At 35.1% G+C, this 18,680-nt stretch overlaps 1 protein-coding gene across 1 annotated transcript; it reads right to left on the reverse strand.

Annotated features, from left to right (window-relative positions):
- Positions 1 to 213: 213 nt before the first annotated feature.
- On the reverse strand, positions 214 to 17,227 carry LOC110018777. Its single transcript, XM_020716212.1, has 9 exons — positions 16,974 to 17,227; positions 15,096 to 15,269; positions 14,296 to 14,713; positions 13,942 to 14,195; positions 7,995 to 8,063; positions 7,853 to 7,909; positions 2,950 to 3,002; positions 2,530 to 2,605; positions 214 to 1,477 (listed from the first exon to the last, which is right to left on the reverse strand). Exons 1-9 carry the CDS (start codon positions 17,225 to 17,227, stop codon positions 490 to 492), a joined length of 2,343 nt encoding a protein of 780 aa, XP_020571871.1. The 3' UTR covers positions 214 to 489.
- Between the last annotated feature and the right edge of the window lie 1,453 nt (positions 17,228 to 18,680).

Here is an 18,680-nt window from a genome sequence, read left to right on the forward strand (position 1 = left end):
TTGATGGCTGAAAAATAAGGTAATAATTAAAAGAACAATTAATATTCAATGAATATTTCATCATTCATTTTAGCCTCACATCAAAATAAAAGAAATAACACCCTCACTCCACTTCAAATCAGTCCACCTATATAAATTATCCTGTCATTCTGAAAATAAGAAATAATAATTGCATATTTTTCCAAGCATCCAGAATGTAAAATTGTAATGATATTGCACTTAAATAACTGTTAACTACAGAATATCCTGGAAGTTTTTGTAATTTACATTAAAGTCTACCGAATTTGTTAAAGTTACATATGGGGAAAGGACAAAAACATTCCCCTTTGACATTCCATATCACCACCACCAAGTACTAGAGGTCATGACAGACTCCGGCTCTCAGCGCTGACTTCCGAATGCCAAAACCACAACAATTTATTGATGTAATATACAGACACAAATTTATCTCACCCATTGAGCCCTAAAGCTGCTTATATAAGCCAAAGCTCACTCCACGGGTCTGATTTCATCCTGTTGGCCATACTCATTATTCCGTACACTATTTGAAAAAATTTTAGTTGATCTTTTAAACCTAATGGAGTCCTGCTCCCCTTGCAGCTTCTGCGATGAGCCGACGAGCAAAAGCCGTGACATAACATAGGCCAGAAGCTCTTCCCTATGTGAAAACGTGAAGTCAAGGTGTGCGTATTCGAACTCATTGTAGGAAACCTCCACCCCTTCCCTTTTCATCAGCCTGTAGTGCTTCCTCACCATGGATGGGCTTATCACCTTATCTTTTCTTCCAGCCACCAGATCTATAGGCACATCAATGAGATGATAATACTGCCCAAGATCCAATGGTTCTGGCGAATTATATGCCTCCATGTTGGCAGCTTCGCTTCCATAATCATACATGATAAACCTCTTTGCTCGTTTTATCTGCGCTAAGTGGATAGCAACATGAAGGGACACACCGGGCATATCATCCATGTTGTAGTGAGGCAACCCGAGCACCCCCACCCAGTTTGAGCTATCGCCACCAACAACATAGCTCATTAGAGTTTGAACGAGTCCGCCTAGTGCGGGATAGTTATAGAAGTCCCGCGCTAATTTGTTCAGCAGCATGCGGAAAAACCTCGTGGGTATGTAAAGTCCAGGGACGATAGGTGCAAGGATCGGACCGAGTAGTAGAATGAGATGCTCTGCTATGGTAAACACAAATGTGGAGTTTTCGTGAAAGCCAGCAGGAGAGAGTAAAATCATCCTCGATAATCTATGGGGCTTCGCTTCTATCTGGCGCATGATGATGTACATCAGCATCACCGCTCCTCCGAGGCTGTGGCAGACTACGCCGAGTTGATAGGGATGAGGACCCACAACTAAATCTTCGGAATTGAGATGTGATGATAGCTCGGATGTTTTGATTTCATGTATTTTATCGATAATTGCAGGCATGTCTTTGGTTCCGTGCTCGTTGATCGAATATTTCCAATACCTGGATTAAAGTGGAGGCAAATATTTAGGAAGGGCTAAAGTTGGCATTAATGCATGAAGTTGATTTAAATGCGACTGATTGATGTTCTATTGTCATATGGAATGGAGTTGAGGCAGTATGTTTTGGAATAGCTACTAATATACTTCATCAATGGGAAGGATAGAGCAGAGAGTACGAGCCAGAGAAATTGCTAAACCTTTTAGGAGCATTTACATACATATGACCCAATTCCTACCTATTTACATTTTTAACAGCTAAAATATAATTTTTACATTAATACCACCCAAACTTTCACATCACATAAAAAATACCATCATTTTAACTTTTGAAGTAGACCTTTTATGAACAGGTAAGTAGGCGCATAAATGTAAAAATTGAAGTTTAGGTGTTAGATAAGTAAATGAATAGGAATTGAGTGGAATATATGTAAATACTCTAACCTTCTATATTCCACTCAGCAACTAAACACATCTCAACTCAAACGATGCCATAACTAACAATTCTTATATAAAACGAGGCAATTATCTGAATAAAATCTTGAAAGACAAAAAGGCCCCATTAGAACTAGTCATCCTTCAGATGATGCCTAATAGATGTAATTTGCAAATACTAGGTTTTCTTCTTTCGGGGTAATTTGCATACATACCAAACAATTTCTATGTATTTGTAGGAAACACCCAAACCATTAATGTCATATCAAAATGCCATCACTACTAACTTTTAAAAGTGATGCACATTTTCAATAAATATATGACAACAAAGTGTAATAAGAGCAAATATGAAACTTCAAGCATTACGGATGTAAATACACCAGAATTGGGTGGTATGTACGTAAATTTTCCTTTTTTTTTTATCGAATTTGAGTGACAACGCACAAAAAAAATGACAACCCCAATGCCAGTCTTGAACTCAGAACCCTATGGAAAGCCCGGAAGATCCTCACCAACGGGGACACCTGTAGGCTAATGATTTGAAATTCTAACTAACATGTCTCTAAGTCTTCTACGACTGTATTCACGTCAGTCTTACAAAGAATGACTAGGATGACTTACAAGCGTGAAGAAATGTTTTTGTCAACATGCTCCCTTGAAACTAGACCACGCAGGTTCCCAAGGAAAACATCATAACCTGAAAATTTTAGAGAATACCAACGTAAAATTAATGCAAATCAACTTGATGATTTTATAACATTCAATATGGTTAAATCATGAGAAAAGTGTCAAAATTGTCCCTTACCACTTTGCAAGGGGAGTCATTTAAGACAAGTATCGAATCTATAGAAGTGTCAATTTAGTCCCGAGACCCATTTAATATAGGCTGAAATAGTCCTCACAAAGGATTATTTTCGCTCCAATTTAAAGAGTCCGGGGACTAATTTACTAAGCCGGCCCCTGTAAATAGTCAAGGGTCTTTTTGACACTTTACTCATTAAATCGAATTCGTATGACTGCCATTTCAGAAAGGTTACCAACCTTGATCATAGGCTGCAAATGCAGGAGAACCAACCACGCCATTGGAAACCCAACTGAAACAAAGCCAACAAATAATGGATCAGATAAGCTCAATCTTAGGATTGTAACATGGATAGTAATTGCATGAATAAATATATTTCCTCTAAATAAACCAATCCATTTAAGATTATATAAATACTTTAAAGAAAGAAACGAGCATTTCAAATTGGCTATCTTGCATGACTTGAGATTGTTAGTGAAAATATGCATTGTTCGTAGTATATTCTACAAAGTGATGGAATCTGTTTATTTATACTCAAAATCAAATCTGAGAATAAATGAATTTAGAAAGTTTAGTAAATTTTATAATCAGTTTTGAAGCTTATTGATCTGGGTAATCTCTACATGTTTCAACTGTTCAATCTCCTTGTAAAAGTCGAATGAATTATTTCGCTGCTTTGAGCTATCCCATAGACTTCTGCAGCATAATTGGACTTGTTTGAGCTCATCAAAGTCATTGAAATTTCAGGCAGTCAATTGAGGGAGTGAAGATTATAAATGTTGTTAAGATTTGTATCTTATTTTGAGGGGTTTAATTGTAAATAGGGAATATAGAAACAATCTAGGTGGTTATTTGTAAAAGGGATTGTAACGTTGGACCTCTACAATAACAATTAACAGAACTCGATGAAGGGACCCATGGAGAAGTCAGCTCGATCGTGACCTAAAGAGCCGACAAGAAGACATGGATGACGATCAAAATCCATTGAATACCGACGACCATGCAGTTTTGACATCCAATACCAGAGGCAACCACAAGAAAAACCCTCAGGCCACCGCGACTTCGACACGTTGAATACCGACCATGTCGTCTTGACATCCAATACCAGAGGCGGCCACAGGAAAAACCCACAGGCCACTGCGACTTCAACATTAAAGTAGATTTCTCCGAATTTGATGGAGGTATGGATCCATATGAATTTCTTGATTGGCTGCGAGCAGTCAAACGAACTTTCAAATATAAGGAAATACCTAAAGATAAGAGGACCATACTATCAACTATTAAACTAAAAAAGAACGCCTCGTAAGGTGAGATAACCTACAACGACAGCGAATAAGGGGCGATAGTGACAAAATAAATAAGTGGGACAAAATGCAGAAAACCTTACTATGGAAATACATGCCCCCACACTACCGCCAAGATAAATTCCTGAAGTTCCACAACCTATAACAGAGAGAGATTTTTGTCAAGGAATTCGAAGCCAAATTCAATCAGTTACAAATAAAGTGTGATTTAGTCGAACAAGAGAAGCATATCATCGCTTGCTACCTCGAAGGCCTGAAGCCCGCCATTGGCAATGTAGTTCAATTACAACCCTATTGGTTATTGATTGACATCCAAATCTTAGCCTTGAAAGTTGAAAGGCAACGGAAGCAAGCCAAACCACAGTCTTCCTTCCGACAGCAAGCCTCATACAAACCAACCCCAGCAATGACAACAACCAACAAAGGCATGCCCGGAACGGGGAAACCAGTGTCTGGAAGGAAAGCTCACCCAAGCTCATGCCAGCCAGCGTAAGAAACTCGAGAAGGGAACAATAGGGCTTCCGACCAAAGCAGTAAGAAAGTAAAGAAGGGAAGCTCATCCGGCCCTGCAAGCCAGAAAGTGTTTTAGATGCCATGGTATCAGCCAAATCGCCTTCAGTTGTCCCACTAGCCGAATTGTATCTTTTACAGACGAACGTGTCGTGGAGGAAAGCGAGGATGAGGAGGAAGATGACAATACTGACGAAGCACTTTAGCTTCCCGAGGACACATGTGAATTATTAGTCATACGACGAGTCTTACAGTCAAAACCAGCACGTGATCAATCATCGCTAAAACATCATCTTTCGCATGAAATGTACAGTAAAAGGTAAAGTTTGCAGCCTAATAATCGAAGTGGCAGTTGTGAAAATGTCGTATCGACTTACTGCCCTCTTTCACCCACATCGCTCCGGCCTTCACCGCAACCGCCGATCCAGCAATATCTCTACGGTTTCCCTCCTCGTTGAGCTTGTTATGTCTTTATTTGTCGTCTTTGTTTGTAATGTTTTATTTTATATTTTGATTTTATGTGGTGTCTTCCTTCTTTTTTGAGTCATCGTTGTAATCGTTCTTTTAAGTTATTACTAAATTTGAGTCTTGCATCGTGGTTTGAGTTAACTCCGGTATCAAGAAAGCCCTCGACCATGCGTCAATTTGTATCATTCAATTTAATGGTAGATAGTATAGGGCTTTTATTAATTGAAATAAAAATGCTATGTCATGACACTGTTTGAAATTAATCCAAAAGGTAGCTTAAAGCTAAAAGGTTGTGCAAATCATTAGATTCTCAAGCCCTAAAAATTTGGCTCATATAGTGAGCCTGGTATTGCTAGTTATAGCGAGTGCATTGCGTGCAAAAATAAGATCAAATTGAAGTTCTAGGAGAGCAAAATAAAGAATGATTTACGGGTGAGCAAAGAAAGCTAGTGGTTGTGGAAAAAATAAAAAAGGTAACATGCATTGGTTATGTGCATATGTGCAAGTGCAAAACTTTTGAAGTGTGGTGAAAAGAGAGACACGGGTGCAATGGGTTACAAATGAGGAGAGTAGGCCATGTGTGGGCTTAGAATTACTAGTTATGAAGTGTGCAAGGGCGCATTGCATGGGAGCAAAAGTACAATTGAAAGTTGCGGGTAACCAACAATTCACATAATGAAAAAGCAACATTCATGAATTGTGCATGTGTGCATAAAATGTACGACATGAAAGAGAGAATGAGACATGAGTTAGCACCAAGGTATGGGTGAAAGTGTAGCCTCGAGTGGAGAAGCGGTCCATGGGTAACAACTAAGATTGGGGCATGTTTAATTTTTAGGGTCTAGGATGTTTTGTTTTATTTAACCATACTACTTTGCATTAACTATTAAATTCATAAGCTTGAAGGCAGATTTGGCAACAACACTTGTGAAACTTTCATCATTGATGCCGAGTCAGCAGACTCACTCTTATGTATTGAGTCAGCAGACTCACTCTTATACTTGTCAATAACTAAAAAGTACTCGAAGAATACAAATTCGATCAATTTAGATGGGAAATTGAAGAAAAATGAATTATAGTGCAATACATAATGTAGTATGAATTTTAAATACTTCAGAGACTTAATTTATAGCCAACAAAGGACCGAAAATAATAATTCCTTAGAATCCTTCTAAACCAACAAAAATTGCAATTTTCAATTCAATAATATAAATTCCAACATAAACGACAAGTTTCTAGCTCATTTTGAGCAAAATAAAAAGGTTTTAGCATGCCACCAGTATTTTACAGAAAAATAGGGGAAAATAACTCCAATGAAGTTTGCAACAATACATAAGCCATAGGATTGATCGGGTGTTGAAGGAAACAAAGAAACAACAAAGGAACAGTGGTATTATGCACGTGTTACAACAGACTGAGCATCCAACTCCTTCCAACAACAGTACCACCACATAAAATCAATGTATTTCGCCCTAAACCATAATGCGGAAATCAAAATAGCAAGACTTCTCCCATCAAAGAGCTGCAAAAAGTCTACAATATGAACAACAAGAATTTTTGGACAAGAATTTTCCACAATGAATGGATGGAAAAAAGTGATAAGGGATATTCAAGAGTTGAATCTTAATAACTAGCAACCAAAAATCAAACCTAAAAATAATGTCAAAACATTAGAAGATATAGATCATTCCCAATAGAATCAACGCATAGGTAATGTTAACACAAAATAAAAAGAAAATCTAATGCAAAGCATATTCCTCTTACAATTCATTTTATATAGTTTCGGCTAGCATTAACTTAACAAATTTCCATCATAATATACGTAGATCCCTCTAATAGCATGATAAATAAATCACAACAAGAAAGCCAAAAAATAAAAAATAAAAATCATGATATTGCATCAATGGAAGGGCTTGTACAATAAAACCTACCTACGTGAGCACTGACCCCACCAATTCCGCACTCAAACATATTTAGAGTGAAGAGAAAAAAAAATACCACCAGTAGTGGAGAATAACAAAAAACTCTGAGACATCTATTACAATAAAATGGTGATATATACCACAAATAAAGATATTATATATAAGCAATAAACATAATTAGTAGGCCCTTGACTTGGCATTGAGTTAGACTTTCCAAGAAACATTAATTTTTGCGAAAATCTTCATAAAACTAATGGACCATTTGGGATCAATTTTGTTTTTAATTTATTTTGTTTATGTTTTGATTTGAAACAAAATATTTTGGAGATATTTGATTAAGATACTACTGTTTTTTAAAATATCAAAAATATCCAAAAAGTTATTTTGACTATTTTCAAAAATATGTTTATTTGTTTTAAGAAAATAAAAAATAAAAACATGTGAAAAGCACACTAAACAAAAAATATTTCAAAACAAAGGAAAAAATAAAAACAAAAACATAAAAATAAAATTGATACTAAACAAGCCCTAAACCTCACGTTTCATATTACATACAAATTTTGAGTTTAGTTAAAGCTCATTCAGATCATGCCTCCAAGTTACAACATCTATTGGAAGGAAAAAAAAATATGCTGTGTTTGTATCTTTTCCATGCTCCAATCCATTTTTAAATGATTTTCACTATTCCGCTCTACACTTTGCAGCACACAAAAACTCATGTGCTTATAAAAAGAGCAATGTAAAAAATCATCCACAAAAAGAGGTTTTAACTTCAGACTAGCCTGCTAACAAATATAAAGCTAAGCAAAACCTATGGCCGCATTTAAAATGTTATCAGAACGGTCAAAACAGCAGCCAACTGAAAATTCCACAAAGAGAGAAAAAATCTCAATAAATCATAAATCAATATATAGGTCAAAATAATAAGAAATACTAACCCCATTGAAGAATCCAATATTCCATGTTGGAGGTAAGCAACCTTCTGTGAATCACGCCTATAAAATAGCAAATAACGTGGCCCAATAAGTTCAACATTAACATAATTAAAGTAGTTAAAGAGAACTTAGCACTAGCTTATACCTGGGGATCCTCTCAAGGAGCAGAACATATCCATCAGATGTAACCACACGAATGGCCTCGTAAGGATATCTATAGTGTGTATTCAAACAACAATAAGAAAAATTAATTTAAGAACAAGGCGGCATAACAACAAAAGATGAAGAAAATAAACAAAATTTGGAAGCTCTGCTCGGATATCATCTTTAGTCAAATTCTGCTATTTTTTTTCATTAGCTAAATAACACAACCTTTGATAATATCCTTCCAAATATATCAACCTGATATACATGGTTATATGTTAAGCAAAATCTTTGTACATCAAGCTGCATCAATTTTAAAGGCGTATATGAGGGAAAGGAGGACAAGAGTGGAAGCATGCAAATGGAAACAAAGCCCAAAAGGTTGGGAATTCATCAAGCAGTTAGAACATCAAATAAAAGTTGATTACAAAGAGAAAATAAGAGACTTAAAAAAAATAATGATATGCACATAAATGAGTTAAAATGACATTGACTTTTAAAATAAACATAAAATATTTTCCCCTTACTATCCAAGGTGCTTAGCGAGAATATGAATTTTCTTTTAAAATAAGTTAAAATTAGACACATCAGGTGGCATGTACAACAAGAAGTTTCAAACGTCCCAGCATCCAGGAGTATGTCACAATACAATGACCCTTGGCCGTGATTCATAGGTTTACTAGTTCCACAAAATTATTAAGTTTCTAGAGATCATAAAATGGAAAAAATATGCCTTCAGAGCCTAAAACAACAACATTACAATTGAAAAACGCCATTTGATGTCAAAAAATAAAAATAAAAAAAATAAACAAACAAACAAACAAAACAAAACAAAAACAAAAACAAACGAAAATCACCCATATGGCCCCCTCCTTGCTGTTTGTTCTCATTGTCTTAGTGGTGCTTGCTCTGCCTTGATGCTACAGTGCACTGGTGTCGCTGCTCTTCCCTCTACTTATGGCCACTGCTCTTCTTTACTTTGTGTGGCTCACTCATGGCATCAGCTCCCTGCTAACTCTCACACTTCTTTCTCTCGAAGGCTGCACATATCTTTCGCTCCTTGTTGCTCATCTTCAATCATCATCCCCATCATTTCAGGCTCTTAGTGCAGGGGTTGGGCCAGTGTTTTCTCGTCTGTAAGATCCCCAGAGGTTCAACTTGTTATGCAATCTTCTTTCTTTCATTCGCATGTCGTAGCTCTGCCATATACTCTTCGAGTGTGTCATCTACTGCCTTCTCTATTTCCACAGCCTTACCTCTCCTCACCTTGCCTCCCATCCCATCAGTTTCATATGATGCTCCTCTTCTTACACCTTATGATGGAGTTATTGGTGTCTATGCATATTGACGCGGCCTTTGATTTGTTTGCCGCTCGTAATTCCTCATTGACTGATTTTTTTTTTTTTCAAGTGCCCATGTGGTCCTATAAGTGGTGGTCAAGTGCCCATGTGGTCCTATAAACTGATTTTTTTTTTTTTCAAGTGCCCATGTGGTCCTATAAGTGGTGGTTGCTAGGCCTTCAATTCTTATGTTAAAGCTATTGGGGTGAGAAATTTTTTTTCTCCCACTGTCAGTTTGGAGACCCTAAACCCTGCAAGACTTCTATCAATTTTCCAATAGCAATCACAATGTCTCAATCATGGTAAACTCAATCGCATTTTTTTAGAAGCTTCATAAATTATAAAATTAGCTATTCCTTCTTTCACTTCATTTGCAAAATTTACCCATGGATAAGCAAACTTAGAGGTTACTCATAATGGTTTATTTTGGCTTTCAGTGGTGAAAATGCTTTTGGTCTTCTATAACTCTCATTAGGTGCCCGTCAAGTTATTTTTAAGGCTTATTATTCAAGTTTTTCTAAAGTGGATCCTACCATGTAATGGGTTTCCAATGCACATGTTGGTTGTCGTCTTTCTTTGACCTATCTAATGACCCATCTATCACCCTCTTTTGAGTGGTTTTCTCTCAACTTCATGCATTTTTTTAATCAAAAATCGCTATACTTGATTCTATTTCTTGTAAACCTATTCAAATAAAACTTGCTATAGCCAAAATATCAAAAACTTTAGTAACTAGAGTTATGGTGGAAAGTAATGTTTCAGTTCCCTTGGTAATGGAAATAAAGATCTAAACCTAAAGATGGAATTATTGGAGAAAAAAAAAAGAATTTTAAAATTTTCCTTCCCACTAAAAAGCTTGTAAGATTTTTGGACATGATAAATCAACTTATTTTAAGTCCCATTCTGAAATGAAAATGATGTCTTTGAGCAAGTTGTGTGTTTATTAAGAGTGATCAAAGTCTTCAAAATACTAATATGAATGTCAATATTGATAGTATCCCTAATTTTGATGGTGAGCCTTTACTTGCACTTGAAAACTTGATGGGATTGACCAGGTTAATGATTGAAGTCGAGTTACGATAAGTTGATTCCTAAGTTTGCTTTCTAGCAATTCAATTCTCTTGTTGCAGTTCTAGTGTCCTTCATGATAGTTGTGATGTCAAGAATGGTGTGGATTTAGATCAGTCTTCCAAAAGTGAAAATTGAAATTATAAGGTCAATCTCATTAGAATAAGTTATTATTAAGCTTTGAGATTGATCCTAAAATGTTTAAAATGCACTTATGGAAAGTTTTACCTGCCAGTTTCCATCTAAGTAAACAACAAATTCAATACAGGAACCAAATTGGTTTAAATTGAGTGAGTTAAATTTCACATCTAAGTAGTTTGAAACTAAAATGGGCGTCATACTTAAGAAGTCTAGAATCATTTACCTGAAAAATATGCACAAGTTTGTAAGCTCTCTTAACATTTAAAATGCGGTGAAGAAACTGAATTGGAAGTCGCTTAAAGAAACTAAAGGCCCGTACAAAGTGTTAGCTTGAACTGTTATAAAAAAACCATCGCGTTTGTAAATAGTTTTATCAAAGATGAAGCAAATGTAAAAAACAAAAAGACACTTATTTTCAATATTATTAGCTTGTGCTTAAGTTCACAACAAAAGATATTAGTGATCAAATTTGGCAATATTCCACTAAAATTTATTCTTAAAGTTTCAAATTTATATCCATAATACACTACCAAATATGCTAATCATTAACAAATCACCTTAAATTAGGTGTTTAACACATTTCAAACTCCAATTTTATATATGTTAGCAATGTGCAAACCGAAACCTCTTGTCTTCTAAAAATATTATGAGAAAATGACTTAAAGATTCTTGAAATATTTCATTACCTTAACCCCTTTTAAGAAGAATAAGAAACAAAACAAAGACCTACAAGCCTTCCTCTCCATGGTTTTATCAGTGAAATTATTGAGAAAGCTTGATGCTAAAAAAAGTTTGAAAGCAAGAAATGCCCTCATTCCCTCGAATAAGAGCTCCTTGATGTAAACACTTTAGCTAAGGCTAGACTAGAGGCGATCTCGCATATGTGCCACATCATCACAAGCAAACTAAGCCTCTTATTAGTCTTTAGTTAGGTTATCCACGCAAAATTTATCAACACCAAGATCCGCACCAAAATCTAAGAGATAGGCACTATACTGTGCTACACAATACCTACATCACCCTAGATGATATCTTATGCACCTAATTAACACCAACAGTCTCTTGCCAAAAGCACATGATTCAAGCTCGATGAATCGCAATAATGTCGTACTAGCATGAGAGTTACTTTGGCAAATGCCTAGTTTCAAGTCAAAATAAAAAATGATAGGATCAGAAAAATCTCAAAAAATGAAAGATGCGGTACTTAAATTAGGTCAATAACATCTGTGACTCTCCTATTTGATGAACTGACACAAAGGCTCTCTCACTGACAGATCAACTAATCATCGCATTGCTTCATCTAGCAAGTACCACAAAGCTTGTCATCCATCAACTAGATTTTTTATCCTTCAATTGTTTGAATAGTCAAGATCTCCAATAAGATTATATATCCTCTACACAAGCATCAGGAGATGGTTGGCGACATTTTACCCTCGGTAACAAAAACATAGCAAGATCAAACTACTGCAAAACTATATTCTTTTGGGAGAATATTTCCAAAAGCATCTTCTTTTTTGCAAATTTCAAAAGCATCATTTGGGAAGAATGCAGAGCTAAAATAGCATAGTGTTCTTTAAGAGTTTTCTTTCTTTTTTTTTTTTTTTTTTTTTTTTTTTTTTTGGTAAGATCAATTAAAATTTTTCAATCGTGCTACTTACAGATTTTACAAAAAATTGATTTCTTATGCTTTAGTTTCGTAGTTCATGAATATATCTTTCTGTGCTCTTTCATCATGAAAACTGAAATTAGTTTCCTTCATTCATAATGAATCTTTCCGAAGTAGATTCATTTGTTAGCACCATCCTGTAACCACATTATGTGAAATTCAGTTTCATCTTTCCATCATTTTTCTTTTAATAAATACAAAAACATATTTTAAAGACTTAATTCATTTAACCCTATTCACAAAAACTGAAATTGCTTTTCATTGCAAACAAAGCTTTGTTTGTGGCCTTTACAAATATCAGATTACAAGTTAAAGAGTTTTTTTTATGTGAAGTTCAATTGAAAGTAAGTAGATACAAAACCAAGCAAAAAAACTAACTCATTATATATATAATTAAGGCTTAAATTATATTGATAATATCATTAATTAATCAGATCTTAAGGTTATTTTGAAAAATATAGTTTTCATCATTAACTGTATGTATTTAGTTTGCAAGGAAGCATTCATTGTAAAAATCAATCTAGTGAATTGTGAGTAAATTAGAAAGTAAATTTTCCAATCACCACAAAGATTTGAATTTTTTTATTCAGAAAATTTTATCTTCTTCAGGCTTAAACTCATAAGGATTAGTTGTCGGGATCTACTCATCCAAAATAAGAGGCAACATCGGGTTACGCTGATCAATGAAGGAAAGTGTGTTGGTTTATGGCTTCTCCATTGGTTAAAAGGAGATTTCTATCTTCGAGAACAGGTAAGTGGAATCTTCATTTGGTTGTTGACTAAGCACGAGCCATGGGGTTGACCGGATCATATAAAATCCATTATATTTAGCCTCAAGATAACATTAAAAAAAAATAAATCAATGGTGCAAACAACTTAATATTTCATTACACATCTCAAACACAACACACATAACTAAAGTAAAAAAAAAAAACAGCATTCAGGAACAAACTCACTATTCTTTAGAAAACTATTTTAACCCTACTGCAACATTTTTTTCTTGCTTAATAGATAGAAGCATAATCCTAATGTAATACTCAAAGGCCTTGCCTCAGTCATACATTGAAAATCTCATAAATCATTATGATTGCAAGGCTTCATTCGTCAAGCACTTGTTAAAAAATATCCTTTTTTTAAGTTCCTTCTTTTAATAATTGTCCAAATATAAGCATCTACCATAATTATGCTTAGATCACTTGTTTTAAGAGTAAAATGCGAAAATAGTCCCTTAATTATTTACTTGGGACAATTTTAGTCCCAGAGTTTATAAAGATGATAAATTAGTCTCCATACTCTTTTAGTGGGGCTAAAATAGTCATCATTGAAGATTAATTCAACTCATATTAAAAAAATTGGGGATTAAATTGACGTTTTTATAAACTCTAGGACTAAAATGGCCCCCTATAAAAAATTAGAGGACCATTTTGACACTGTTCTCCTTGTTTTAAGGCAATATAAACTACCAAAACACCCTATAAGCTTCAAGCTTAACATCTACGATCTCACTCATAATTTATACTAGTATAAATTAAATATACTAGTAGACCACATGTATTTTCTTCCTCAATCCTCAAGTTCCAATTAACACATCAACCGGATATAATACCATCTTCAAAATTATGTGCTATATTTACAAAAACTAATTATGCTATGCAAACCAAGCGTAACATGCCTTTAACAAAAACACTAAGAAACAATAAAGCCATAAAGCATTTTGAAACAAAAGCTCATACCCAAGCTCAGTAATTACATCCTGGCAAGTACGCGCATCCGTATTCAAAGACCGTCTAAACGAAGTCCGCCTCTCGGTAGGAGTGGGATCAACATCAGCAAGGGTAGAAGTGGGAACAGGTACATCAAAGTCATGAGAAGACAAACTCCCTAAAAGTTTCTGGTACACTTCTGATGGCGAAAGAAGAAAATGTACTGCCTTGTGGAAGATATCAAAAATTGCTTCAATAAGCACTTCAATAGCTAGTTGAAGATCCTGAAAAAAATAATAATCATTAATCTCATTAAAGTAGCTATAAGAAAGAAAATAAGTACTATGAAAATAAGAGGAAGAAGAACAGTGAATTCTCCATTACTTCAACCACTCCTCGCCGTCTATCTGTAGTGCGCTGAACAACCTGGTCTTTAAGATGGGCTGCCTTCTTATTTGCATGTGGGTCATTTTTTAACTGGTCTCCATCAATGCCACTGGAGGTATCTCCACCTGTCCTAAATCCAGCTGAACGATAAATCAAGGATGGAATCCTCAAAGAAAATTTCAAAAGAAACTTCAAAGGCCACAATATCAAGGAAATCAAGAACACGATTGGTAGCATGCATGTTAATCGTTTGTTGTTTCTAGAAAAGCTGCTTGCATGAGACAAACGAGAGGTATATGAAGAAGGAGAAGCTGGAAAAATGTCTCCATCATTATCATCTTCTCCGGATGAATAATCAATACTCGAGGAATCAGAATCAAGTTCATGTATGAAGTGATTGAATGAAGACACGCCACTGCCATCAAGAACAAAAACAAGAGAAAGTTCATTTTAGCATGACAAACACTGAGACCTTGCAGTAAAAATAAAACTATATTTTAGTTCATATTATTAATGAAATAAGCATCATTATGTGAAATAACATCACAAGATAAAATTAGAATTTCGTCGTCAAAGTTTTTAAAATCTAAGTAAAATAAACTGCAGTCAAGAAACTTTCCTCTAATCATTCCATTTACAGTTACTGAAATAAAATAAGGTTATAATAAGCTGTTGTAATGAGTAGTTGGAAATATTCCATCCAACCAAATAACTCTACACAGCGGAAAACATAATAGATGCCAAATGAGGAACTTCTTTATCATCAAAAAGAAAAGAACACAAAACCAAGAACTTACTTCTCCATCCATCGGGGGAGTCGAGGTCCACGGAAGCTAGGCCTAAGCTCCCAGCCATAAATGCCCTCTAAAATGTTCGCTTTCCCAGGAAGGATGGCCAACATAAGAGCAGAGGCTCCATTAATAAACCTTGCAATATTATTCAAAGATTCATATGTGAATGTCTTCACTGATCTGCAAAATTTGATGAAAAAAACTAATCTTAAGTTGTTGTTGAAAGAAAGGTCAGACTGCATTAACTGGTAAGAAATATTGGAAAATTGCCATAATATATGATTTTAACCGGAACAACATCTGCAAAAGAAGGGAGCTAAAGAAGGTAGATAATGTTATTGGAAAGAATTCACCAAAGAAATTATTTTAAGGTTAGCTTAGGACAATTTTCTATCAGCTTTGCTTTCCAAATCAGAATCACACTAGCACTCGACTGAAAACTTTTCAACTAAATCTTAGAAATTGTAATGTCTAGAACAACTTATATGATTGAGCGCATTATCTTGCCTTCTTGTAATGTAGCTACATTCAGTCGCTTCTCGATCCAAACATTTACAGTTCTATCATTTATACATTAAACAAACGTTCAGTCGCTTCTCGATCCAAACATTTACAACTCTATCATTTATACAGAAACAAATTATATGGTAACTTCACAGAATAAATTTTTTTTCTGAAATAATTTCATGATTGACCTTACAAACGTTTATATTACTTCAAACAAACCATAATAATTAACTTTCACTATTTTCAAGAAGGAAAACTGCTAACGGCATCAATTTCACAACTTGAGACACATAATCAAGATTATCTTGCTGTGAAAATTAATGTGTTATTAATCAGATATCCTGAAACAAAGAATGAATGGTTCAGACGCCAACTAGCTTTTGACCTGGAAGCCTTAAGAATTGGCCCCCATGTTTAAGCTCTTGCTTTACTAGAAAAAGATTAGCCACCAATAACTCATGGCTGACTTCATGGTTATTAATTTACAAATAGTGAAAAATAAAATCAAGCATTCCACAAAGATCATAGCCACACGCCTCTTCTGCGTTCAAAAGGCTCAACATTCCAAATGAGCTTACAATTAGGGCTTCTACAGTTTCCAGAAAGACATGTGCCCTTTCAGGTAATCCTTTGTCAAACCAGCAAAGAAAATCTTCGAAACAGACAAAATTGCTTTGCCCTCCCAAAAAACATGAAATCTTCTAGTAAGCCAATATGAACAAGAGATTTGAGAAACGAGATTTCAAGTGCAGAACAAAAGCGACTAGCTCTATTTCATAGCTATAGATTTGTACCGCACATAGGGTAGATGCTTGATTGAAGAGGGTGACCAAATCAATCCCCTTTATCAAGGGCCAACAGACGGGTTTCTAATTTAGAGACGAAAACTGCGTCAAATACCCCGGTTAATCAGGAAAAGATAATTCTCCTCTATCACCGCCACCTCAGTTGTAGAATACGCAAGTCAAACAGAAAATTTGCCCACTATAAATATTTTATAATCTTTAGCAATCAAATCCTGAAAAAAAGAAGAAAAAAGGAAAAAGAATCCGCTAAGTGGATCATCCACGGTTTTCTTTATGAGAAAGCACAAACGTGTTTAAAAGGAGAAATAGCCTGCTTCACCAACTCATTCGCCCTAATTTCATCTTACAGCTAAATCAAATTTTGAATCCAATCCACCAAAACAAACAATCGAATGCTGCAAGATAACCCTCTATCAAACCCAAAACAGAATCTTGAAACATCTCGATCATCAAATATCGAGGAAAATGAAAACTTTACAAGAGATGTTCCATGCATCCAAAATACCAAGAGAAACAAATTTGGAAAAAGATAGCAAGAAATCAAAAGGTTGAGGAAGAGCAGAAATCTTACTCCTTGATGACGGCGAGTACGCTGTCAACAAATCGCTGCAGCATAATCGAAAGCTTCAATATCGTGAGGAAGAATCCAAAAAAGGAGAGAGTGAGTAAGCCAGCGAGCGAGCGAGAGACAGAGAGAGAGAGACGGAGGATTGAAGCGAATCGTTGAACAGAGGCGGAAACCGAATCCACAAGGAAGGATCCAACGGAAGTCTCGTAGCTGAGTCTTGCGTGATTGGGTTCACCTTTGCTTAAATAAATACACATGTTTTATACTGAGGTCTATGTTCGTAAATTTTTCCTGTTCATTAATGTTGCCTTACACGCGGTCCCTAAATAACAAGAGGATAAGATAAATAACTACTTTTTAAATTCTTTTCACTGCTGGGCGATAGGGCACTTGGATCCTAATTTTAGATGCAACCATCTCAGCCCCTGAATCCAGTTAAGGCTTTGTTATGAAATTACACTTGATAAAATGCAATTACTGTTTGAATATAAATTTCTTTGTGCCTTCTAAAACTGAAGGAAGAAATGATGAATATAGCCCCATTCTATTCTTATCAACATTTATTAATTTTAAAAGAAAGGCTTCCTTCCTGTGTGAGAAGGTGGATTCTTTATACCGAAGCATGCTTCTTAATATGCTAGCAGAGTACTCAGATTCCCACCAAACTATTCCCTCTCCCTCCCTCCCTTCTCTCCTGAATTGGAGAAAATTGATGATTGGTTGATTTCAGATGAGGAAAGGGATTTGCACTGGAGGAGAGGTGAAGGAAGCAAAGGAAACAAGGGACATTCTCCAGCTATATTGCCTTGCTTGAGGCTATTTGGACCTTAGAGATGTAGCATTTTGAAATGGTGAGGAAACACCTATGTGGTTGACGCATCTTGGGGAGACCGGAAAATACCAAACATACAACAATAGTTTTGTCGTCATTCTCTTCAACAGAACGGAGGTCTGCCACATTCTCAAACGAAACCTAAATTGTCTCAGTTAAAAGAGTTATTTTATACGGTTGTATCTAAAAAATAATAATAATAATAAGAGGGATAAAAGGGAAAATTTTACATAGATGCCATACAATTACATGTGTACCACCCAAATTTTGATATTTACAATTTGACATCTTGATGTCATAAACCTATGCATAAAAAAGTATATTTCAATTTTTAAAAAAATTTGTTGATGTGTCACCAAGAAATTTTTATAATCAGACACGAATCTCAATGCATTTTGAGCAAAAAAAAATTTCAAATTCAAATACAAGATAATCAAGCGCAAATTTCAACAAAAAATATAGATTGAGTCTCTTGACAAGATTAACTCAATGACGTTAAAAGTGATTCAATCTGAGTTCAAATAAGCCTAAATCAAACATCTGAAGTATTATTGAAGGTTTTGATTCTTCACTAGAATGCTAATTAATGTCTTAATTTGGTCTGCTTAAAATCAAGTCAATCAGCCCAATAAAAGAAATTCAACTAGCCTAAGATCATTAAATTCTAAGGTATTAAGACAATTAAATATTTCCTTACTTGTTTTCAGGTTTTCGATGACTAAGACAGAAAAAGCTTCACAAAAAAAATATTATTTGCATCTAATTTAGTTCAATTACTCAAGGTAATGTTCAATCATACCTGGAAATACAACAGAAAACAGTGAACTAAAAACTCCAAAGGGTGATCACCAATCCATTCTTGTAATCTACACTAGATG

Source organism: Phalaenopsis equestris, unplaced genomic scaffold, assembly GCF_001263595.1.
Source record: "Phalaenopsis equestris unplaced genomic scaffold, ASM126359v1 Scaffold000036, whole genome shotgun sequence".
In the NCBI taxonomy this organism is placed as follows: domain Eukaryota; kingdom Viridiplantae; phylum Streptophyta; class Magnoliopsida; order Asparagales; family Orchidaceae; genus Phalaenopsis; species Phalaenopsis equestris.